Below are 25,123 nucleotides of genomic sequence, written 5' to 3' on the forward strand. Positions count from 1 at the left end.
AGGAATGACATCCGAAATACGTCCAATCTAATTAGCATATTACCCTTTTATTATTATGGACTAAAGGCCCAGTGCACAAAATTCGTGCATGGGGGTGTGTGTCCCTCAGCCCAGCCTGCACCCTCTCTAATCTGGGATCCCTTTCACAACCCAGGCCTGCTGGCTCCCAACCGCTCACCTGCCAGCCTGCCTGCCTGATTGCCCCTAATTGCTTCTGCCTGCCAGCCTGATCACCCCCTAAACATTCCTCTGCTAGCTTGATCGATGCCTAACTGCCCCCCTGCCAGCCCGATTGCCCCTATCTCCCCTCCCCTGCCAGCCTGGTCACCCCTAACTGTCCTCCCCTGCAGGCCTGGTTGCCCCCAACTGCCCTCCACTGATGGCCCAGTAACCCCTAACTACCCTCCCTTGCCAGCCTGGTTGCCCCTAACTGCCCTCCCCTGCTAGCCTAGTTGCCCCCAACTGCCCTTCCCTACAGGCCTGGTCACCCCTAACTGTCTTCCCCTGCAAGCCTGGTCACCCCCAACAGTCCACCCTTACAGGCCTGGTCACTCCTAACTTCCCTCCCCTGCTGGCCTGGTCACCCCCAACTGCCCTTCCCTACAGACCTGGACCCCCTAACTGCTCTCCCCTGCTGGCCTGGTTGCCCCCAACTGCCCTCCTCTGCCCCCCCCCCCAACTGCAGACCTGGTCACCCCCAACTGCCCTTCATTGCCGACCTGGTCACCCTTAACTGCCCGCCCCTGCAGGCCTGATCACCCCCAACTGCCCTCCCTTGCAGACCTGGTCCCTCCCAACTGCCCTCCCCTGCTGGCCTGATCGCCCACAACTTCCATCCCCTGCTGGCCATCTTGTGGCAGCCATCTTGTGTCCACATGGGGACGTCCATCTTTGACCACATGGGGGACGCCATCTTGTGTGTTGGAATAATGGTCAATTTGCATATTATTCTTTTATTAGATAGGATTACATTGCTTAAACTCTTTTCTCAATTTCAAGAGATACAATAAACAAGAACAAAAGAAAGACCTCCATGTTTTATTAACTTAATTAATTATGCTTCATAGTTTCCAAAAACCCAGATATTGTGGAATATAGATATAAATGTTAGTAGTAAAATTAGTTTTCTAAGAGCTTATTATTACTTTAACAAAGAAAAATCTAATTTCTTTGTATCACTATGAACTACTGCTAGAATAAATACCTCTAGATTATCCATACTCTGGGTTTCTTTTTTTTTTTTAAGTTTTTTTTTTAAATATATTTTATTGATTTTTTACAGAGAGGAAGGGAGAGGGACAGAGAGCCAGAAACATCGATGAGAGAGAAACATCGATCAGCTGCCTCCTGCACACCCCCTACTGGGGATGTGTCTGCAACCAAGGTACATGCCCTTGACTGGAATCGAACCTGGGACCTTTCAGTCCGCAGGCCGACGATCCATCCACTGAGCCAAACCGGTCTTGGCAATACTCTGGGTTTCTTAATGAGATAAGCAATTACAATCAGTAACCAAAATCAGAAAACAGAAAACTTTTATAAAACTAACAACTTCTTAAACTAGCTAAATAAGCCAAGGAGAAATAGGACCTTTAGCCATGTGATAAATTAAAGAATTTGAAATTCAAAAAGTCTCAATTTATTTATAAACTAGAAACCTGATGCACAAAATTTGTGCAAGGGCCATGGCCCCAGCCCCTGCCGCCCGTTGCTGCCACCAGGCCAGGGGCCTCTGCTGCCTCTGCTGTGGCCCCCGTCTGCTGTGGCTTTGTCTGAAAGGAAGGATGTTCGGAAGGATGTGGGTCTAATTAGCATATTATGCTTTCATTATTATAGATGGGAAAAGAGTATCCCTAATGTAGTTTTGTATCCTTTATAATGTAAACTAGAAAAAGTCACCCAAATTAGAACTAGAAATCAATCATGTCAAAAGAGTGATCAAAATATGATGGGGCAAGAATCTCGAGGACAATTCTCTTTATAAATTTTCCCCATTGTCTTTTCACAACTGGGGGGATGGAAAGAAAGGCAAGGTGAGCCTGGGCACCTGCTTACCTTGGGTTCTCTTCTTTCAGGAGAACTTGGTTCTTCTGGGTGTGGAATTACTGTCTTTGCATGTGGCCTACCTACAGGCTGCACAAGTTGCCACAATTCTGCTAAGCATCTTGCATATCCCAACAATGACTTTCCAAACTGCATAATTTTTATTTTCAAACAAGATTCAAGAGAACTCAAAGGTTGTGATAAGAAATGAAACTGCCACTGCCAAAAAAAAAAAAAAGTAATAATTTAGGCCGAGTAACAAATGCAGTCCAATTCAAACTAGAAAAGATAAGCATATGGCTTACAATGGATGGCACTCTGGTTATTTAAATGTTCCTCTAAATATACTTAAACATTTTCAAAGTATGATATTATATTTTTTACATGTAAAAAAAACATATGGAGAAAAATTTAGATTTTTTTTCACACTTGGAGTCTCTCGCTTAGGATTTGCCACCTTATCATGGAATGCCATATATTACATCATTTTAGTTAAACTTCCCTTTAATTTAAATCGGCTTCTTGAGAAAGGAAGCATATAGCCCCAAGTTATCTCACTCAATGCAGGGCTTTGAATACAAGTTCAAGAATTCAATAATTGATTGTACAATTGATGGCACACTTCACTTTTAACCTTTTCTTATATTCCTGACACGCCAATGATTCAGAGATTTCTTTTTCATTTCATAGACTGTAGATGAGCAAGTTAACAATTTTAGAATGTACTGATGGCTTGTATTCTTTTTTTTTCTTCTTCTTTCGTTTCAGTCTGTTCCCAGTATTCTAGAGGAGTATTTGCCATTTTTGGACTCTATGATAAGAGGTCAGTACATACCTTGACCTCATTCTGCAGCGCCTTACACATCTCCCTCATCACACCAAGTTTCCCTACCGAGGGGGAGAGCCAGTTTGTGTTGCAGCTGAGGCCTTCCTTGCGAGGAGCACTCTTAAGTCTGCTGGATCACTATGAGTGGAACTGTTTTGTCTTCCTGTACGACACAGACAGGGGTAAGTCACGATTCCATATCTCCATAAGTAAAACTCTAATTTCAACCCGAAATGACCTGTATACTTGTGTAATTTAGCAAAATATTTTCATCCCTAACATGGCTAAAATTAGAAAATGGTCATTGTGTACTGTCAGTATTTTTACCTTGACTCTGGGGGAAATTTTCTAATTAAATAAGCTTTACATTCACAAGGTTACTCATGAGCAAACCATGCTTGGTTACATAGTTGAAATGTAAAAAATTGTAAAAAATGTAAAAAATTGTTTTCAACAATTCTGAAGTCCTATTTCAGGTACCATGAAATAAATAAGTCTTTTATCTCACATGCAAATAACATAATGTTTTGGAACATCTTAAAATAGTATCATACTGAGCCATGGCTTTGAGTTTGAAATACGAGACTTTACATGAGGAATTGGAGGATCATGACAATGACAATGGACCTGGTAGTAAGGCTCTGCTTGCCAGCACCTTTCACTTTGCCTTTAGCTACCAGGCTATATCGATTAGTAAATGGTATTGTATGTGTTGGAGGAACAAGGTGGATAACTACCATTAAATTATTGACAATCCATACATGTTTGTACAAAGTATTTTGATTTTTTTAGTTAGAGACATAGCTTAAGGAGTTCATTATTTTTTTCAATTCTGTTTTTTATTTAGTGACTAGAATCATAGCAACATGTTATATTTCAAAATAAACATCAGGGGACCAACCACCTGTGGGGTTTTGTCATTGGTCCTTTTTCCTTAAAGTGTAAAATTTATGAGAAGATAAGAAGTTAGAATAAAAGTTGAAACAGGCAACATTTTAAAAACATCCTTGAATAGAATTCCATCTGTGAAATGAGTAAAACAATAAACATAAAAGCCATAAACAAGCTAGGTAAACCTCTTGAAGATATAATTACCTTCAAAGATTCAAAGCATAGTTTTCTATTTCAGATATGAAAACTCAGTAAAGGAATTTATCTTCCTCATTAAAATTCACATTTTTAATCAGTGGGGACAGTATGTCCGATGAGATGCCTCATCAACATTACTCTTAGCACATTACTTATATTGGCATTCATGGTACATTTTCCTTTCAGAGACAAGCTCAGAAAAGTTATACTATCAATGTATTTGCTGCATTGATAGAGATTACTCTAATTCACAATAGGAAATATGGGAATCTACCTACCTTTTATGACATCATTTTCCAATAACTAACCATCCAAAACAACCAAGATTTCTTTCAGTAGGTGAATGGCTAATTAAACTGTAGTATGTTCAGATAATGGATTATTATTCAGAGCTAAAAAGTAATGAGCTACCAAGCAATAAAAAGGCATGGAGGAACCTTAAACACATGATATTCAATGAAAGAAATCAATTAGAAAAGGTTACATACTGTATGATTCCAACTATACGACATTCTAAGAAAGGCAAAACTATGGAGACAGTAAGAGCCAGTGGTTTCCAGGGGATAAGAGGAAGCAGGGGTGAATAGGAGAGCACAGAGGGTTTTTAGGGCAGTGAAACTGCTCTCCGTGATACTGTAATGGTGGACACATGTTGTTATACATTTGTCCAAAAGCACAGATTGTACAACAGCAGGAGTGAACCCTGATATAAAAGAGAGACTTTGTGTGAAAATGATGTGTTGATGTAGGTTTATCAATTGTAAAATATGAGTGTTGAATGCAAAAAAAAAAAAAAATACACTTCAATAAAATCAATTTAAAATGTTTTAAAAAATTGAATCCTAATGTCAAGAAATAGGTACTAGGAAGTGGCTGAGATGTTTCTTCCTGTGGTTTGTTATGACACAGCTCAGTTTCGCACGTTGGGCAGAAGTTCCTTATTTTATGGCATCTTGCTCTCGTAGGTCTCATAGGAACACTAGTGACCTGTGTCTCACTTTTTTTCCCTCTGCCCGTGTCAACCAATCTCTAGCAAGGAGAGGGTGTAGGCATTTGTGCATCAGACTCCCCACCAAACAGAGATGAAAAGTGATGTGTTGCTCTTGCACCAGTTTATAATTTCCAGGATCCTCACTCCTGCATAGCAAGTGAGGTGCTCAACCTCGAGCCACCTCCCATTACCTCTCCCCGTGGTATTGCTCTCGTACAGGTAGATATACATATTGGTTAGTTAAAGACTCTTTCTCTTGGTAAAATGTCATCCTTCCAAGGCTTAAGACCATCAATGTAAAGCACTATTTCTTCTAATATGTAACCTTTAACCACTTACTGGCTTGCTGCACAAGGGTACATTTTCATTGTCATCACCCTAGAATTTTACTGACCTTCTAAAGTCAAGTCACTCTAAAATTTCCTAGTTCTCTCCAATAGGTGCTTCGGGGTGAATAACAAGTCCTTTGCATTATAGTAACCCAGCCCAAATTTAAAATAGACACCTTTATTTCAAGCGGTAATTGTCTGAATGAAAAATAACATGTCAGGGAAAGGGCCATATTTTGTTGCTCAGATGCTCACTCTGCCCTCTTACCGCCATGCTTCCCAATATTCTGGGGCTTAATCGGGTACTTGCAAAGGGCAAGAGTAATTGTTCTCTTTGGAAATTGTTGTGCTCATTTTATAAGTTCAGGATCTCAGCCCAATTTATTCCCACTTAGATACTATGCTGAATTATGCATCACTATCACCAAGGGAGGTATGAACCTCAGTTATGAGCATATGATTAACTTCTATCATAAACATAGTTGGCTAAAAGCAATCCATATTTTCACATCATGAAGAAAAGAAAAGAATAAACATCTACATTAACAATTAGAGCATTTTCTAATGAATGCACAAAACCAAGTGTAACAAAATAAGATAATATGGAAGGTTTTGGTATTTTAATCCTCTACTGCTACCATAAGCTGCTTATCTAAACATTTTCCCATTATAAGTAACTGCCTTAATTATGATCCGAATTTCTCCACAAACCTTAGTGGAATATGACATTCTGATGAATCATAAAGCCTTATTTTGGAATTAGTTATTTCATTGACCCACTCAATTATTCCTGAAATCTTAATTAGTGTAGTGATATAAATGAACTCTTAAGATACAAGAGCTTCACCATCATAAATTAAAGTTGTGTTTTCATGTTGAATTACATTTAAAAAAGAATGATATTTTATTTCCTATTATATAAGTCCAGTGTTCTAGCCCTGGTCTGCTATTGTAGAGCTATGTGATCCTGTCTATATTTTTCTCCACATCAGAAGGAAGGAAGGAAGGAAGGAAGGAAGGAAGGAAGGAAGGAAGGAAGGAAGGAAGGAAGGAAGGGAGGAAAGAAGGAAGGAAGGAAGGGAGGGAGGGAGGGAGGGAGGGAGGGAGGGAGGGAGGGAGGGAGGGAGAGAGGGAGGGAGGGGAAAGGAAAGAAAGGGGAGGATTTTTTTTATTCCAATAATCAGAGTCATCATTTTATTAAGACACTCTGGTAATTAAACAGCTAGTTAGCTCCCTTCCATCCTTGCCTATCAGGCAAGGCAAGGTCAAGTGACATTCTAAGGAAAATAATCACATTCTATTTTCTCAGTATAGTTATTGATCTGCCTTGCCCATTGCTGTTTCCATTTATCTTCATATTTTTAAACATGTTTTATGATAGATTTGTTACAGCAGATGCGGTCATACTTTTAAAAATGCTTAAAATATAAAATATGTGAAAACAATTCAAAAGAATTGGCATGATGATGAGAAAAGTTGAAAACTTGATTTAGGACAAAAGTTTGCAAATAACTGTAGGTTGAAAAGTAAAACTACATTTAATCAATGGTTTTTATTTACATTTTGGACTCTAAATAAATTCTACATTTATTTTAAGCATAAAGGTTAGAAGGGTGACCAGCAAGGGAAGCCAGGAAAATCATCTGCTCTGCAGTAAAAATGAGTTACTTGTATGCATAGAGGGTTTGTCATAGGAATATCAGTAGAAGTGCTTCTGACTATGTCACATGTTTATGCATACTATTCTTCTGTGGCGGCTTTCTCTTGTCAGTAAAGAAATTCTAATATTTTATACCGATTATTTTTTTAATTTAAGTTCTTTATTGTTTAATGTATTACTTAAGTCTCCTTTTTCCCCCATTGACCTCTCCCCAGCCGCCCCCACCCCCCCTCCAGCACATTCCCTCAAACCCCTGCTGTCTATGTCCATTGGTTATGCTCATATGCATGCATACAAGTCCTTTGGTTGATCTCTTACCCCCACTTCTCCCCCCTTCCCCGCTTCCCTCATAAGTTGGACAGTCTATTCAATGCTTCAATGACTCTGGTTCTGTTTTTGTTCATCAGTTCATGTTGTTCATTATCTTCCACAAATGAGTGATATCATGTGATATTTATCTTTCTCTGACTGACTTATTTCACTTAGCATAATGCTCTCCAGTTGCATCCATGGTGTTGCAAATGATAAGAATTCCTTCTTTTTTACTGCAGCATAGTATTTCATTGTGTAGATGTACCACGGTTTTCTAATCCATTCATCTGCTGATGGGCACTTAGGCTGTTTCCAAATCTTAGCTATGGTAAATTGTACTGCTATGAACATAGGGGTGCATATATCCTTTCTGATTGGTGTTTCTAGTTTCTTGGGATATATTCCTAGAAGTGGGATTACTGGATCAAATGGGAGTTCCACTTTTAGTTTTTTTAAGGAAACTCCATACTGTTTTCCACAGTGGCTGCACCAGTCTGCATTCCTACCAGCACTGCACGAGGGTTCCTTTTTATCCGCATCCTTGCCAGCACTTGTCATTTGTTGATTTGTTGACAATTGCCATTCTGACAGGTGTGAGGTGGTACCTCATTGTCGTTTTGATTTGCATCTCTTGGATGATTAGTGACTTTGAACATGTTTTCATATGTCTCTTGGCCTTCCTTCTGTCCTCTTTTGAAACGTATCTATTTAGGTCCTTTGCCCATTTTTTATTTGGTTGTTTATCTTCCTTTTGTTAAGTTGTATGAGTTCCCTGTAAATGTTGGAGAGTAAACCCTTATCAGTGATAACATTGGCAAATATGTTCTCCCATGCAGTGGGCTCTCTTGTTGTTTTGTTGATGGTTTCTCTAGCTGTACAGAAGCTTTTTATTTTGATGTAGTCCCATTTGTTTATTTTCTCTTTAGTTTCCATTGCCCTAGGAGCTGTAAATACAAACTTTGATAAGATTTTTGAGTTGGTAAATATAGACTATCAAATGTTTGAAATGTGGTTTATGCAACTGAGGAATTTAATTTTAAGTTTTATTTCATGTTATTTGATTAACCTAAGTGGCCACATTTGCCTAATGGTCACTGTATTTGGACAACACCAAATATCTAATGACTGAACTCATTGGAAATGCCATATTTCACTTTGGGGGAATTTTCCACATCTCTTCTTGACTCATTTTTTACTATGTAAGAAAAGAACTTAGAGAACACCCTGTGCATAATTCTTTTTATAGTAATTTTTGTATTGCATTGTGTATACATTTACATATCTTTTCTTCCCCAGAAAGATAAGTTCTTCTTCAGTAACTACTTTTTCTTCTTACATTTATACCTAAGTATGGAATGAACTAATGAATTAATCAAGTGAAATCCTTGACAATCGGTATTAAACAATTTTAGTTCTTCAGTAACCCCTCATGGTACCATATTTTAATGGATCAAATTGTTTATAGAATAGTTAATATTTAAAATTCTCCTAAGGAGATGGTACTTGAATTGAATGCAATTTTCTTATCAAGGAAATATATGAAACAGGTTGAAAAATAACATTCTTGTTTTAGACATAATTCAAGAAACTTTAAAATAATATTTTTGGTAACATAAAACCTTGAAATTTTTTTGAAATTTAATTAATGTGATGTCATTATTTAGTGAAAAAGAGGTTAATTTCAATATTGATAATATGAGCAGTGCTTATTTTCTCATTTGAAATAGATATTTTTAAAGAAATGTATTTTTACCTGTGTCTATTGCCCAGAGTTTTCAGTATTTATGATATGTTTATGGCCATCCCTAACACCACAGGTAACAAGGTGAATTTATGATTAAGGAAGAGATGAGGAGATACAAACCTAACATTTCAAAAATTCTGATGACCACTGTCAGTTTTTTCAAAACTGTTATGATTGCCAGCAATTTCAATCTCACATCCAGAGTAAGTTATGGCTGACACTGACCTTGTTTTATATAATCCTGGTTCTCTTTAATGTTTAATGCTCAAGATTTTACTCAAATTAGTGCTTTCTAGGCAAGTGGTGTTATTTCATGGGTTGCTAAATATCTTGTATCCAATATCTTGGTAATATTATACATAATATTCATTGTTTTAGGAGAGATTCATTTGGCAAAGAATAGAGAAAAAACTGCCTTATTTGGTTTGTTTCCTTTGATCTGTGTTTTTTTTTTTCTTCTCTTTTTATTTTGTTTTATTACTAGAGACCTGGTGCACGAAATTTGTGCACGGCGGGGTGGGGTCCCTCAGCCTGGCCTGCACCCTCTCACAGTACGGGAGCCCTCAGGGGATGTCCCACTGATGGCTTAGGCCCACTCCCCCCGACGGGGAGCAGGCCAAAGCCGTCAGTTGGACATCCTTAGCATTGCTGCAGAGGCAGGAGAGGCTCCCACTACTGCTGCTGCACTCACCAGCCATGAGCCCAGCTTCTGGCTGAACAATGCTCTCCCTGTGGGAGTGCACTGACCACCAGGGGGAAGCTCCTGCATTGAACATCTGCCCCCTGGTGGTCAGTGCATGTCATAGTGACAGGTTGTTTTACTGTCGGGCCAAAACCGGCTCTCCTACATTCCCCGTGGGGTCCCAGATTGCGAGATGGCACAGGCCAGGCCGAGAGACCCCAGCGGTGCACAATCGGTCCAGGAAGGGATGCGGTAGACAGGCCAGCTGGGGAGGGATCATGGGAGGGCTCCAGGACATGTCCAGCCCATTTCATTCAGTCCCAATCGACTCACCCAGCAGCAAGCTAACCTACCAGTCAGAGTGTCTACTCCCTTGTGATCAGTGCATGTCATAGCAAGCAGCTGAGTGGCCTTAGCATATCATTAGCATATTATGCTTTGATTGGTTGAACGGCTGACCAGATGATGGGACACTTAGCAAATTAGGCTTCTGTTATATAGGATGATGTAAATACATCGTAACAGAGGCTGCATGGTAAGGCCTAAGACGTCCCCTCTATTAAAGAAATTGGGGACCATATTGTCACGCACTCATTCGGGGAACATCTCCAGCACTTTCTCTAGCCCTGAGCAGTCTTTCTGTGGGTTCCCAGGTGATGGAATTTCTGCCAACGACCCCGAGGGTCCCTCCGAGGAGACACTGCCGACAGACACCACACTGACTTATGTGACTCTCAGATTTGTTTTGTTTTGTTCATTTGTACGTTTCTTACAGTGGAATCTGTGTCTGACATGCTAGACTTGGACCGTTTCACATTGACAAAAAGATCTGAGTCTCTAGGCCCCCCAGCAAGACAGCCTCTGCAAGGCCTCCTGGGAGATCTGACAACAGCCTGTGGGGACCATGGAGAATGGACCTGTCGTCTCCTTGGACAAACAGTTGGCAGGAGTCACACGTTTCCCAACATTTAGGATCAAGGCAACACTGTGACGGAGTCCAGGGTGACTGATGTCCGCGGTGGGCAGACCCCAGTGGCCCCGCTTCCCAGTGTCCTGCCTCATGTGAATGCTTCCTTTCGAGTGTGAGAGAGGCTGTGGCTGCTCCTAACAGCCCAGCCAGGGAGCTGGGATGTGGCTCCCGCGGCTCCCTGGGGCCTGTCCGGCTCGGTTGTGGCATCTGTGGTGGGAGGCCCCCTTGGGGACTGGAGAAGCCGTGGCAAGGAGCCGGGGTGGCATCTAGCACCTCAGGGGGGCTCTGTCCACAGCCAGCACGCAGCTGGGCCTCTAGTCAGACAGTCCCCGGGACGGGTCCTGCCAGCGTCCCGATGACCGTGGGCCAGAAGGCTCCCCTCTCGCTGCAGCCTTATGCAGCATGTGAGGGCTGGGGCAGAGGGTCCACTAAGCTGCCCCACTCTGACCACAGGACCTGTGAGACCCAGGCCTGCTGTTGGCTGAGTGCACGGGGGTTTCACTGCCCCCGCTGCCCTCTGCCACTACCTCCCCTCTCATGTAGCACCGCTGTCTGCCTGCCCAGCTCCCGTGTTCCTGCACCGCTCAGTGTCCCCCCGTGAATTCCTGAGTGCACCTCGCTTTCTGAAGTGCTGGCCTCCCTGCCACTTACTCTCCTCTTGCTCACTCACTGGCTACAGAGCCTCTGACCCCATCCTCCTGGGGGCCAGTTTTCATCCTCCTGTAACTAAGGACCACACACATGGGCTGACAGCAGCGCACGCTGATGGACTTGCAGTTCTGTTAGCGGGGACACAGGGGCGGCACTGGGGGTGGCAGGAGCGTCTCTGCACAGGGGCTCGGGAGATCCACTGGCTCCACTTCCAGCCTCTTCCTTCAGCAAGAACAGCTGAGTCCCTCACACTTCCTCGGGTCCTCCTTCTGCCTCCCTCGTGCGAGGACTCCCATGATCACAGAGGCCCAGGGATTCAGGGCACCCTCCCACCTCAGTCAACTGAGGCACCATCACAATTCTACCCGTTTAGCTTTGCGTGACGCCCTGTAACACCTGGGGACGGGATGCAAATGTCACAGCCGGTTTTCCTGCCTTCACACATTGTGAGAGCTGTAAGTTCAAACAACGGTCTGAAGTCTCCCTGAAGCCCGGGGTCCACCCTCCAGGGGACGTACACCCTCAGAAGACCCCGAAACACACAGAATGCTTTCATCTAAGGGCTCCGCTCCCCGCGGGCTCCCTGGCACTGGGCACGCCCTGAGGATGTATTTTAAGGGGGGACATTTAATGGTTCACAAACCACATCATAAAAATGACGGCGTGGTCCGCCTTCTTGTGAAAATGTCTCCCAGTTTGGCCTTCACGGTTCACACCCTCTTATTCTCCTCACACAACCTGAAGGGGTTGGAGGTGCAGCTGCGATGATGAGCTGAGCAGTGAGAGCACTAGAGCCCCTCAGAGCGAGTGCCAGGTCTGGGGGGCAGGGGCAGCCACAGCGTCACAGCCCCCAGCAGCAGTCACTTCAGGGGCTCCGCTGGGTGACTCCCTGGCGTGCATCAATGGTCTCAATGGGAGTCCCAAATTTCCCAATAAATCTCCAAACAAAATTAATTTTAATGGCTTTAATTAGCCTTAATGGACTATTCCTATTAGTATCTGCTCCTTTTGTGAGGTTGTTGAGGAAATACTTAGAGAGGAACAAACCAACAGGCCAATGAGGGAAACGACTGGTCCAAAATCTTTTGAAATTAATTGCTTGTGTGCTATCTACTCACATCTCTTTCCGTGTGCAGTGCTCACACTTCATCTGGAGCGGGGAGGGCGGGGGCCTGGCTCGAGTGACCTGGAGGAAGCATGGGGAGAGCAGTAACCGCTGGCTGGTCACCTCTGGTGCTGCGGGTGGTATCCTTTCTTCCTTGTGGAGTGTCTAGGGAGGGGAAGCGGCTGCAGTGCCCGAAGCCAAGTTCCAGGAGGCCGGCAGTAATGTCAGGATCGTGTCAGTGGTGCTGGTCCATTGGTGCCTGGCCTGTCCTCTAGAGATTGAACCTCCCTTAGTAAGGGAGCCAGTCCCCAGTTCCGCCCCATCTCCGCCACTGATTGATTGGAGTCTGAGGGCTGGGAGGAGGGACCAAGTGGTCTGCCTTCCACCCGCCCACTCACCAGTCGCTGCTGCCACGGATTCATCAGTGCCTGAGGGGCCCCAGTTCCTCCATTAGCCATCCCCTGATCAATGGAGCCTGCTGGTCCGTCTCTGAGAGGTCAGCAGTTCAGCCCGCTCGCCTACTGCGCCTGCAGCCTGGCATTCGGTCGAGGCTTCGGTCATTTTGGATGTTACGACCCTGGCTCTTTATATATATACTAGCGTTCCCGTTGCAGGAAAAATCCTGCAATAGGATTTCCTGCTGCACTCTACCCCGCCTCCGCTCCGCCCTTGTCGCCCGCCCCGCCTTCTCCTCCAGCCCGCCTGCTTTTCCCTTCACCCCCCGCCCCCCCTCCGCCCCGCCCTTGTCACCCGCCCTGCCTTCTCCTCCAGCCCACCTGCTTTTCCCTTCTCCCCCCGCCCCGCCTCCGCTCCGCCCTTGTCTCCCTCCCCGCCTTCTCCACCAGCCCGCCTGCTTTTCCCTTCTCCCCCAGCCCCGCCTCCGCTCCGCCCTTGTCGCCCGCCCCGCCTTCTCCACCAGCCCGCCTGCTTTTCCCTTCGCCCCCGGCCCTGACTTCGCCACTCCCCCCCCCTCCCCCTGGCTTGCTTGCTTCTTTGAAGCTTTACTCCCTTCTGCAGCTCTTGGCTTCTTTCAACGCTGTCTTGATATGCAAATTAGCCGCCATCTTTGTTGGGGTAAGTTGCATACTCGTCCTGATTGGTTGGTGGGCGTGGCTTGGTTGGTGGGCGTGGCTTGGGTATAGCGAAGGTGCGGTCAATTTGCATATTTGTCTATTATTAGATTAGACTAGAGGCCAAGTGCACGAAATTCGTGCATGAGGGGGTGTGTCCCTCAGCCCAGCCAGCACCCTCTCCAATCTGGGACCCCTCGAGAGATATCCGACTGCCCATTTAGGCTCTATAGCAGCGGTTCTCAACCTGTAGGTCGTGACCCACAGGTTGAGAACTGCTAGCAGGGTCGCCTAAGACCATCGGAAAATACAGATATTTACATTACGATTCATAATAGTAGCAAAATTATAGTTATGAAGTAGCAACGAAAATAATTTTATGGTTGGGGGTCACCACAACATGAGGAACTGTATTAAAGGGTCACGGCATTAGGAAGGTTGAGAACCACTGCTCTAAGGGATATAAAGCATACTGGCTTCTATTCACACCAAAGTACTGGTATCTGCTTCTTCTTTGAAACCCCTGCCAGGGAGGGGTGGGATGAGGAGGATCAGGGGTACACCTGTCAGCTGGACTTGGAGCCACTCAGAGGAACACTGGGTGTTTACAGTGCTGATTACAAGCATCATGTTTTTCCTCGCTCTCCCCATTCCAGTTCCTAATTACCACACATGCTAATACTCCGCCAACACATATCTACCATTAGTTGTGGCACTTAAAATGCTTCTGGCCCATTTTTTATAATTAAAAACAAAATTAGAAAACAATAGCAAAACAGAGTTAATTGACACACAAATTCTGGAGAAGTAATCTTTCAAATTTTTAGCCTGTATTATACAAGAGGGAATGAATAATTTATCTTTAACTCTTGATAGTATTAAGCCCTATTTTCCACTTATCTCGTAACCCTGAAAAAAGTATTTAGTCTAAAACCCTCACCAAGATGAAAAGGAGTTTCCTTTTTGTTAACCTCCCATAATGACCCTCAGGCAATTATCTTTGCTTATATTGAACCCATTAGGATTTAGACTATTTTTTATAGCTCATTCAAATATATCTGCTTACTGACTTTTATTACATTCATTGGGCAGGCTGACAACACCAAATATTTACTTGTCAGCTGGCCAGTGTGAACATAACCCATTCCACCAGTAGGACCACACGTAACGATATCTTTCAAGCATGTGTTGCTGACTTCCTGCTGGAACCAGGCCATGGGAGAGCAAAGAACAATGCAGGAATAAAAATGACAAGGAGCTTTTCTATGGCGATCCTTCCTTGGAACTGAGGTAGTAGTAGCAGTAATCAGATACAGGCAAGGCAGCTCCTGCTTCCTTCATCATCTCTCCATTGGTGTCACTGTAATGCTAACCCCCTGCCCTGGTTCCCCAGGTTCCGCAGGCTGTTACCACTGTGGATAGGGCTAAGGGTGATTGGGGGGAATGAAGAAGCACCGGAGGGTGAGAGGAGGTGATGGGCAGTGCACGTCTGTCTGCTGCCGCCCACTTCCCCTGGTTACAGAATGAAGGATTTGAGGTCAAATGCTGGAAGTCATCGTCATATTGTGAAGGAGTGCTGAAATCTCACAAGGAGAATACATCAGAACAGGACTGCCAGTCAAGGGGATTAGCAAAGAACAATGCTATGAAGCTAAAATGAGGGCAGTCAAAGAAGAGAGCTGAACAAGGAGCAGGCAAATAAGCAGGGGGCTGACAATTGGAGGCATCCTGGACATGGAGTGCAGAAGCCCGAAGGGGCTTTCGTGGTGCCAACAGTCTTCTGTCCGAATCTTCATTTGGAAGGTTTCGGAGGCCTGAGGGTGACGGCAGGGAAAAGCAGCATGCAATTCTCCACGAATGTCTGTGCTGGGTTACTTTAGTTGTCACGTACAGGCACTAGATGCACATTGTTGACTGACTGACAGGTTACCTTGTTGTATCATAAATCATCGAATGAGATATAAAACGCCTTAATGAGCCAATTAATTAGGAGTCGTTTATTGCACGCGGCCCAGAGGGAGGTGTCTTTTTCCAAATCTCTGAGCCCCGACATAAAGGAAGTGTTTTGTATTTATACCTTTTGAGCGTCTTTGTTTGCAGGTTTCACAAAGACTTCTGTGTACGTTATTGTTACAGGTAGTCTGTAACCTTGAGTACATAATGAGCTAGGACTTGGAATTATTATCAGTATTAGTCTATTTTAGTCTATTACATTAGATGGCTAGCTTGCAAGGTCAGACAGTTAAGTTTCTCTTTTTCTATTATTTGAACTAAAAAAACAAAGTCATTTTACAGAATAACAGACTGTCTTAAAGTGACAGAGTTTATAATGACAGAGTTTACAGGACTAAGGACTATCCAACAATAGCAGAGTTTCAAACAGCAGTCTTTTTATACAAGATGGAGATTACTATGCTTCAACCTGTCTGGATTTTCTCCCTTTCCCATTTCCTCCCCACTGTCTGTGTTCAGTCTCTGAATAAAAGATAAGAGCAGATCCGGATAAGACCTTTGGAGGCCCTACTCACTGGAAAGATGACTGTGCCCTGCCCCATGGAAATTCAAACAAACAAATTAAAAATAAGTGTAAGGGAGTCCAACAGAGTTCTGATTCCTCCCTCCCCCCACTCCTACCATGGTGGCCCTTTTAATGCTTTGGGGGGAAATATTAAATTTATATTAGAAATACTTGTGACAGAGCCCAGAGAAGATGCTGACCTGTCAGTGGAATTATTCAGCCATGTCTGAGGACGAAGGGTGGAAGGTACATGTTCCTTGAGAATGGTTAGGTAGATGGAGTGTGGCTGTTATATTTTAGCAATTTTCTTACCCAAAAAGGACAAAATGGCAGAAGCTTTCTCAGTGATTTCATCTTTTCAGTACCCACCCCTTTTTAAAGCAGTAAGTTTCCAAATGACGTGACTTGGAAATTCCTGACAACTTCTTAATTTAAACAAGTGTTGCTTATCTGAAGATCTGGGGGAAAGTCTTTATTTTAGAGCTCTGATGAACGTACCACCGAAAGATAACTTAGATTGTCTCAGTGAATTATCCTTCTATTATAAAGGTGGAACAAACGAGTATGTAATGACAATGCACAATTAAGGTTGAAATCTTTACAATGCAAAACTCATGACAGAGTTAAAGTTTACTCAACCGGTGTGCTTTATAATTTATTCACCATCTTAACAACACACATGACATCAGGGTTAGGGAAAGAAAAGCATTAACTTTTTATTTGATGTAAGGGGAAAGAGTTCTCAGATATACACTGAGTGGCCAGATTATTATGATCTCTGAATGCATAATAATCTGGCCACTGTGTGTGTGTGTGTGTGTGTGTGTGTGTGTGTGTGTGTATGTATGTGTATATATATATTAGAGGCCTGGTGCATGAATTTGTGCATGGGTGGGGTCCGGCCAGCCTAGCCAGGGGGAGGGGACATGGGCAGTTGGCCAGCCTGCCTGCTGGTCGAACTCTTGGTTGAGGAGACAATTTTCATATTAGCCTTTTATTATATAGGATATACACTGAGTGGCCAGATTATTATGCGTTCAGAGATCATGATAATCTGGCCACTCAGTGTAAAGTCCTTACAGTTGGGGCTGGGAGAGCCTTGCCAATCATTTGCTTGTCCCAACAGAAATAGTTCCAGCCTCCCTTCAGCTCTACAGCCCAGGTGTGGTGAGTGGAGGGCAGTCACGAGGTTAAATGTCTGGGTGCAAACCCTCCTGCACCGCTTACTACATGTTTGACCTTGAATAAGTTCCCTAACACTGCTTGAGCTCCGTTTCCTACTCTGAAAAGTAGTATTACGAGTCAAATCTACCAGGTCATGAGGATTTATATGTAAAGTGCTTTTAAAGTTCCTGGTGTATAATAAACTGTGTAAATTACAGTTATTATCCTGTTTTTATCATTTTAATTATCATCATCACTATTTGTGCTTTAGTACCATAATATTCTATGTTCAAACTTCCAATACATATTTATCATTTTAAAATTATTAATCATGAATTAAAGGTTTTTGGTTAATATTTATACAGTGAGAACCAAATTTTTGTAATACATGCACATTTCTGAGTTTAAATGCTAAATTCATGAAGAAATAAACAAGTATAAATTTGTGATGTCTTATTCTTTTTTTTCCCCCCTTCATAGACTTTTCTTCCTCTAACTGCTCTTAAAATGCTGGCATTCCCTTTGGGTTCTGTCCTCGGCCACTTGGTCTCTTAAATACAAACCTGAATATGTCACATTCCATGTCATGGGATAATTTACATGAGTGCACCTCTCTCTCTTTCTCTCTCTCTCTCTCTCTCTCTCTCTCTCTTCTCTCTCTTCATTGGCAATCACTTAGCTCTTTCAATATGAATTTTAGGAAATTATATTTAAAAGGTGCACTTCTATCAATTCTAACTTAGGGAAGATTTAAACTATGACTCACGTTAAAAGTTATTTTACTTGTAAGAAGTATCTTAAAATATGCCCAAATACAAGCTTAAAAGGCTAATTCAGAAATAGACAATAAGTAGAATGTAAAATAATGTAAAATTAAAACTTGCATTTTGTCACTGATAAATCCTGAAAAAATTATTTTTTCTCTGTCTTTTCATATAAAACTTAATGATGTACATTTTTATCTGAAATGTATCCTATTTGAAGCTTTTCAGGTACTTCATTTTGTGAATTTTATATTATCTATATTACATTATCTAAGTTGTCACCCAAATATTAAGGAAATAAATAGTCTATAGAATCATAGCCTCCATGTGTCTAGAAGCCTAAAAATACCCTATAAAATAAATTTATATAAGAAAGAGCTTCTCCCCCCATCCACCCTTCAATATCTGCACTGGTTTACATAGACAGTGTAGCAAGGAGTTAGCAGGCTCTAAGTGGCCAAAAAGGCTGTTTAGCTAGAATGACAAGTTTGAGAGGAGTTGTGTGCTTCATATATGTTGCCTTTACATTATTGTAGTCAGGAAAAGGCAGGTTGTTTTCAAAAGAAGAACAGGGGGCTGGAAAGACAAAGAAAGGGAATTTTTATTTTCTTAAAAATGTCTTCTAAGTAGTACCTGGACTGGAAATTATTGTTTCTTAATCTAAAAATATGGGGCAAATGTAGGTTTATCCTTATAAGATCCAGGAGACCTAGTACAAACAAGCCAGATGTTACCATAGCCAAGGAGTTCAGCCCCCAGAAATGTGTAACCATGGTGTCCTCTGTGGCTGTAAAGAGTCTAAAATCTGCCTTCTGAGGGAAAGGACCATAAAGCACAGCCTTGGAAAGAGGATTCTAAGAGCATCCCTTCTTAGCAAAGGCCATAGGGCAGCTAACCTCATATAGATTAACCAAATTTTCTTAATACATGCACATTTCTGAGTTTAAATGCTAAATTCATGAAGAAACATGGGGTGCAAAGTGGAACAGATCATGGAATAGTCAAGGTTTTTCTGATCCGACAGAGAGAAATACTCGTGTTGAGCACTGTAATTTTGTACACAAATGTTTAAACTAAAAAGACATAAAGTAATGGCTTAAGAAATTATAATGATGGAATTCCTACGGGCTTCTGGTGGAGATGGCAGAGTTCAATGCAGTACTCACATCCTCCCATAATCACATCAAAATTACAACCAAACTACAGAACCACCACCATTCAGGGCCACCTGAAATCTGGCTGAACAGAGGTCTTGTAAGTAAGGATACAAAGAAGCCACACCCACACTGGTAGGAGGGGCTGAAGCTGTCTAGTCCTGCATGTGACAGTTAAAAATCAGGAGGCATATCTCAGCTGGGGAAGTCCCCCTGAGAAATGAGGGGTCCTGGACCCACACCAGGCCCCCCAGCCCAGGGCTCTAGTGCCAGGAAGAGAAGTCCCAAAAACTTTTGGCTATATAGTAAGAACCAGTGTGGATTGTGGCTAAGGGAAACAGAGGGCTGCTAAAGACCCAGGCATTCCTCTTAAAGGGGCCACACACAGACGTACGCAGACTCACTGGCTCCAAGCTCCAGCACTAGGGCAGCAGCTGTAAAGGCACTGAGACATACGGGGAGGAACTAAAATTGTCTGACTCCAAGGTGCGGGCTAGAGGAGCAGTTTTCTCCCAGACGGAAGTGCTGGAAGGAGCCGTTGGTCCTATGCTGAATGCTCCCTGCACAGACTTAGCAGGCGGGCACCATATCTGAGCTTCCATTAACTCTCTCACACTGTTTGCCCAGCCCTGGTGAGTCCCTGAGACCCTGCCCTACCAAACTTGTGAGCTCACCCACGCTGTTTTCCATTGGCTTTTTCGTACAAAGGGCCTCTGTTGGATCATGCTGTTAACTTTCCTAAAATCTCTCAAACAACCCCACCAGTCGCTCAGTTGGATGGAGCATCTTCATGAACACCAAAAGACTGCAAGTTTGATTCCTAGTCAGGACACACACCTAGGTTGCAGATTCAAGGCCCAGTTGGAGCTTGTACAGGAGGCAACCAATTGATGTTTCTCTCTCACACTGACAGCTCTCTCTCTCTCTCCATACCTCTCTTTCTAAAAAATAGAAAGAAAGAAAGAAAGAAAGAAAGAAAGAAAGAAAGAAAGAAAGAAAGAAAGAAAGAAAGAAAGAAAGGAAGAAAGAGAAAGAAAGAAAGGAATCAATAAACATATCTGCAGGTAAAGATTTTAAGAAAGAAACAGAAGTATACTTCTTTTAAAAAAATGTCCCAAATAAGTAACATCTGGCATTCTGGTTTCTCAAACCTCTTGCTAAGTGGCCCCAAGCCGGACACTAGTGGCAGCCAGCTTTGGTTGGGAGCTTGGCCTCTCCTGGCACCTCCAAACCCATCACAAGTAGCAACCTTCTGCTGATTGCTTTGTAGCTCATGCTGAGTAGCCCTGAGCAGAACACAGGTGGCAGCTGACCTTGGCCTACACCTCGTGTGAGGCTCCAGAGCCAGTGCACCTGGTAAACAATTTCAGACAGTGCTGTATTACAACCCAACTACCTCTATGAACAATGCGCTCAAGGGGCAAACTCAGCAGGCACCAAAGCCTTACTGAATCCAGTCGTGCTCCATAGGGTTGGCCCCTCAACAGTAGCTCCTCCACTGGGTTGCAGCTGGTTCTCGTAGCCAATAGGACTAGGAGTCAATCCATCCCAGTGACAAGACAACAGCAATCAAGGCTCATTACAACGGGATGGTAGAAACAGTCCAACTGGAGAGAGGGAACATACCGGGAGTGCTCACCTCAGGGGACCTGGGAAGCTGTCATTGGGCCCTACTAAGGCAACTCTATCAAGACTGGGAGACTCAACAGCTGTATATAGAGACAAACACAGAGAAGCAACCAAAATGGGAAGACAACGAAACTGATCCCACATGAAAGAACAGGAGAAATCTCCAGAAAAAGAACTAAATGAAATGAAAGCAGGCAAAGCTTCCAGATACAACGTTCAAAACAATGGTTATGAGGATGCTCAAGGAACTTAGTAAGAACTTCAACAGCATGAAAAGGACATGAAAACTGTAAGAAAGAACCAATTGAAGTGAAAACTATATGATAGAGAATAAACTGTAGTAGAGTATATATGGTGCACACGGGTACTAGATTTATTGGTGTGATCATTTTGTAAGTCACATAAATGTCTAATCATGGGATTGTACACCTGGAACTTTTATAATATCGTACATCAACTATAATTTAGAAATAAAAAAAGAGTTACATGTAATTAAGAAAAAAGAATTGCATCCAATCAACCACCTTAGAAAGAGTAAGGTACTGGTAAGTCACGTACATCAGACAAATCAGAGTGAGTGTGAACAAGCACTGGGGCCAGCACATTGCTAAAGAAGCCACTGATGAGAAAATGACCTGCTTGATGAAAATAAATGTGGAACAATGATTCTGAAGAACATAGACAGGACCATATCTGAGAATTGTGCCTTTAGGTACTCATAATAACTAGAATTTACCAGTTACCATGAATTTTCTTAGGTCTAAGCTTTCCGCTCATAACCTCTAGAACAAGAGTTAGCAAACCACAGCTAGTGAACCAAATCTGGCCAATTTATTTATTATTATTATTATTACTAGAGGCCCAGTGCACAAGATTCGTGCACTGGGGGGGGGGGGGGGTGTCCCTCAGCCCAGCCTATGCCCTCTTACAGTCCGGGACCCCTCAGGGGATGTCCGCCTGCTGGCTTAGGCACGATCTCCAGGGGGATCAGGCCTAAGCCAGCGTTAGAAATCCCTCTCACAGTCCGGGGCTCTCACAGTGCGGGACCCCTCGCTCCTTACCACCCGCTTGCAGCGGAGGCAGGAGAGGCTCCCACCACTGCCACTGTGCTTGCCAGTCATGAGCCCAGCTTCTGGCTGAGAGGTGCTTCCCCTGTGGGAGCGCACTGACCACTAGGGGACAGCTCCTGCATTGAGCATCTGCCCCCTGTTGGTCAGTGCACATCATAGCAACTGGTCATTCTGCCGTTCGGTCGATTTGCATATTACACTTCTATTATACAGGATTATTATTATTGTTGTTGTTGCAAATAAAATTTTATGGGGACACAACTGCACTCACTCATTTATATATCATCTTTGGTTACTTTTGGACTACAGTGGCAAAGTTGAGTAGTTGCATGGAGACTGTATGGCCTGAAAAGGCTAAAATATTTACTGACCCATTACAGAAGCTTGCCAAACCCTGACTTAGAACCTTCATTGAAAATTGACTACTTCAACTGAATCATCTTATGTAAGAAAGATGCTTAAATTTGTGCTTGTTCTATGTATGCTTTCATTGCTAAGTAATCTAAATTTTTTATAATACAAATATCTTTTTTAAATTATTCATAAAAGTAACTCAATAAATATTTGTAAAGCTTATTTCAGGATCTATAGAAGAGTGTGAATATGAGTACCATGGAAATCCTATCTAATAAAGAGAGAATATGCTAATTGACCCTCATGCCATCACAAAGATGGCAGCTCCCACAGCCAATAAGGAGGGAATATGCTAATTGACTGCTACACCCTTAAAGATGGCAGCACTCACAGTCAATAAGGAGGGACTATGCTAATTGACTGCCATGCCCTCAAAGATGGTGGCGTCCACAGCCACAAGATGGTGGCACCCAGTCCCCTCAGCCCCGCCGTGGCAGCAGGCACGTGGCATGGCCGGGCCCGCCCTGAGGTGTGTCTGGCTGCCCCGCACACCTGCCTTCGGAGTCCCCCAGTCCCCTCAGCCCCCCAGCTGCCCAGGGCTGGCCTGAGGCACAGGCGAGCCTTGGATGCCAGCTGCCCAGCCAACACCTGAGGTGCAGGCAAGCCTCGGACAGCAGCTGCCCAGCCTCCCAGGGCCGCCCAAGGCTCAGGTAACCAGGACTGGTTGAGGCTTGCTCTGCGGGCAGTGGCAGCAGCAGAGGTGTGATGGGGGCTTCGCCTTCCCCTGATCACCGGCTCGCCTCCCGCCCCTGAAGGCTCCCTGACTGTGAGAAGGGGCAGGCCGGGCTGAGGGACCCCCCTTCCAATGCATGAATTTTCATGCACCAGGCCTCAAGTAGTATTATAAAACCATAATATCATGAACATAGGTGTTTGCACCTGACACATTACTGACCTAACAAATTCTTATTTTCCTACCTTCCACAATAATAATGAAACATTCCTTTCAATTATAATACATAGAACTCAAGCCTTTCTAATTAAAGGGGATACCCTGGAATCAAGGCCTGATCAAAGTCTCTAATGCACAGTATGAAACTAGAGAATATGCTTAATGCCAATTGACTGTCTTTATGAAAATAAAAAATGTGTCCATTGTGTGTGTGTGTCGGGGGGGAGAGGGGTTGGCAAGGAACTATTTCCCAAATATCAAGCATTTAGAAAATGTTTCATTTTATGTATACATGGTAGTTAAAGTAAGACTACAAATTATGATTTCTCACTTATCTCAAGTCATCTGCAGGGTTTTTTTTTAGTCTGTTTTCATGCTGCCTTATATTTTATGTTAACTAAGTAGTATATATGGACTTTGTAAATTAAACTTGGAACCATTGTGATCTAAAAACACTTTTAATTTTAGGATGAATTTAGACTTATTTCCAAATCCTAATTGGGTTTGCGCACATGGCTTAGTTTTGTTTGATGACATGCATATTTACTAGCTCAAATGAAAAATAGACCAAAGCAGAGGCACCATCATCTTTAAGCTGGATTGTCACCATAGCCTCTTGGCTGATTTCTCTGCTTCTGCCCTTACCCCAGTACGTATCCTTTCTTCTCAAGCGCCAGAGTGAGCCTTCTAAAACATCCCCTTCCAAAAGCCACCCAAGGGCTTCCTGCTCACTCAATGTAAAGTCAAAGTTCTTATAAGAGCACACCAGGCACGTTCTATCACGCTCTTTGCCCTGCCTGGAATACACTATGCCGATATAAGACGACCTCACTCCCTCCACTCCTTCTCTTATTGTTGTCTTTGCTTATTGTCACCTTTCAGTGAGACCCTCTCTGACAACCTCCATTCTTTTTAAAAAATTTTTTTAAATATATTGATTTCAGAGAGGAAGGAAGAGGGAGAGAGAGATAGAAACATCAATGATGAGAGCAAATCATTGATTGGCTGCCTCCACACACCCCACACTAGGGATTGAGCCCACAGCCCAGGCATGTGCCCTTGTCTGGAATCGAACCTGGGACCCTTCAGTCCGCAGGCCGATACTCCATCCACTGAGCCAAACTGGCCAGGGCACAACCTCCATTCTTAACCTTAGCATTCCCTGTTCTCCTTTCTGGTTTTATTTTTCTCTCTAGCACATTTCACTGCCCTACATTCTATACATTTGTATATATATATTTACTTACTACACATAGGCTTCATTACAATGGGCATTTTATTTACTTATTCACTGCCCTACCCACGGTCTAGAATTGTACCTGGCACAGAGAAGATGCACCATACATATGTGGCAGCTGAAGTTTCATAAATGAATTGAAAAATTGGCACGAATGATGATGAATGAAATAAGGAACTGGAGCATGCGCAGTCATCTAATCATTACCACAGGAGACGGTGGTGGGCTGGAGTTCCTGAGGCCCAGAAATAAATGACTGGGAGTGCTTATCATATGACATGTATGGGATTCATGAAGTATCTGGCATCCCTGTCATTTATCTGGCTGTTTATTCTTGAACTAGAAAAAAATTAATTTTAACACTTAACAATTTCTGACTATATAAATAAGTGCTCGAGTGTGTTCTTTAAATATTCAAAAATGGAGGAAAAACTCTAATATGTTCTGTTCTAATTTACCAAGGTCAGGCATACATCCAACATGGTTTTGATGACTCAGATGCATTGCTGTTGGTTTGTGTTTTTTAATAAACAAGAACCACAAAATGCAAATAAAAAAGAAAACTACTAGTATGAACAAGGAAAGTGGCTGATCACAGATGTTATGAAAAAGTTGCTTTCAAGTTGTATCTGAGATTTTTCAAGAATTTGCAATTTGATAATAAGATCAAGCACTTATATAGTGCTTGCCATGTGCAGGTATGGTTCTAAAATGTTTACATATATAAACTCATTTTATCTTACAGCATTCTGAAATAAGTGACATTATTACTTCCATTTACAGATGAGAAAATGGAGACCTCTCAAAGT

The 25,123-nt window shown here is 43.0% G+C and overlaps 1 protein-coding gene across 1 annotated transcript in view; it reads left to right on the top strand.

The window, feature by feature from the left end:
- Window positions 1–2,771: 2,771 nt before the first annotated feature.
- GRIA4 (glutamate ionotropic receptor AMPA type subunit 4) overlaps window positions 2,772–25,123 on the top strand; it is a 291,800-nt gene continuing 269,448 nt past the window's right edge. The window contains exon 1 of the mRNA XM_028132009.2: window positions 2,772–3,051. Coding sequence (XP_027987810.2) covers window positions 2,772–3,051 — 280 coding nt within the window. The remainder of the gene's footprint in view (window positions 3,052–25,123) is intronic.

This window comes from Eptesicus fuscus, chromosome 13, assembly GCF_027574615.1.
Source record: "Eptesicus fuscus isolate TK198812 chromosome 13, DD_ASM_mEF_20220401, whole genome shotgun sequence".
NCBI classification, from domain to species: Eukaryota; Metazoa; Chordata; class Mammalia; order Chiroptera; family Vespertilionidae; genus Eptesicus; species Eptesicus fuscus.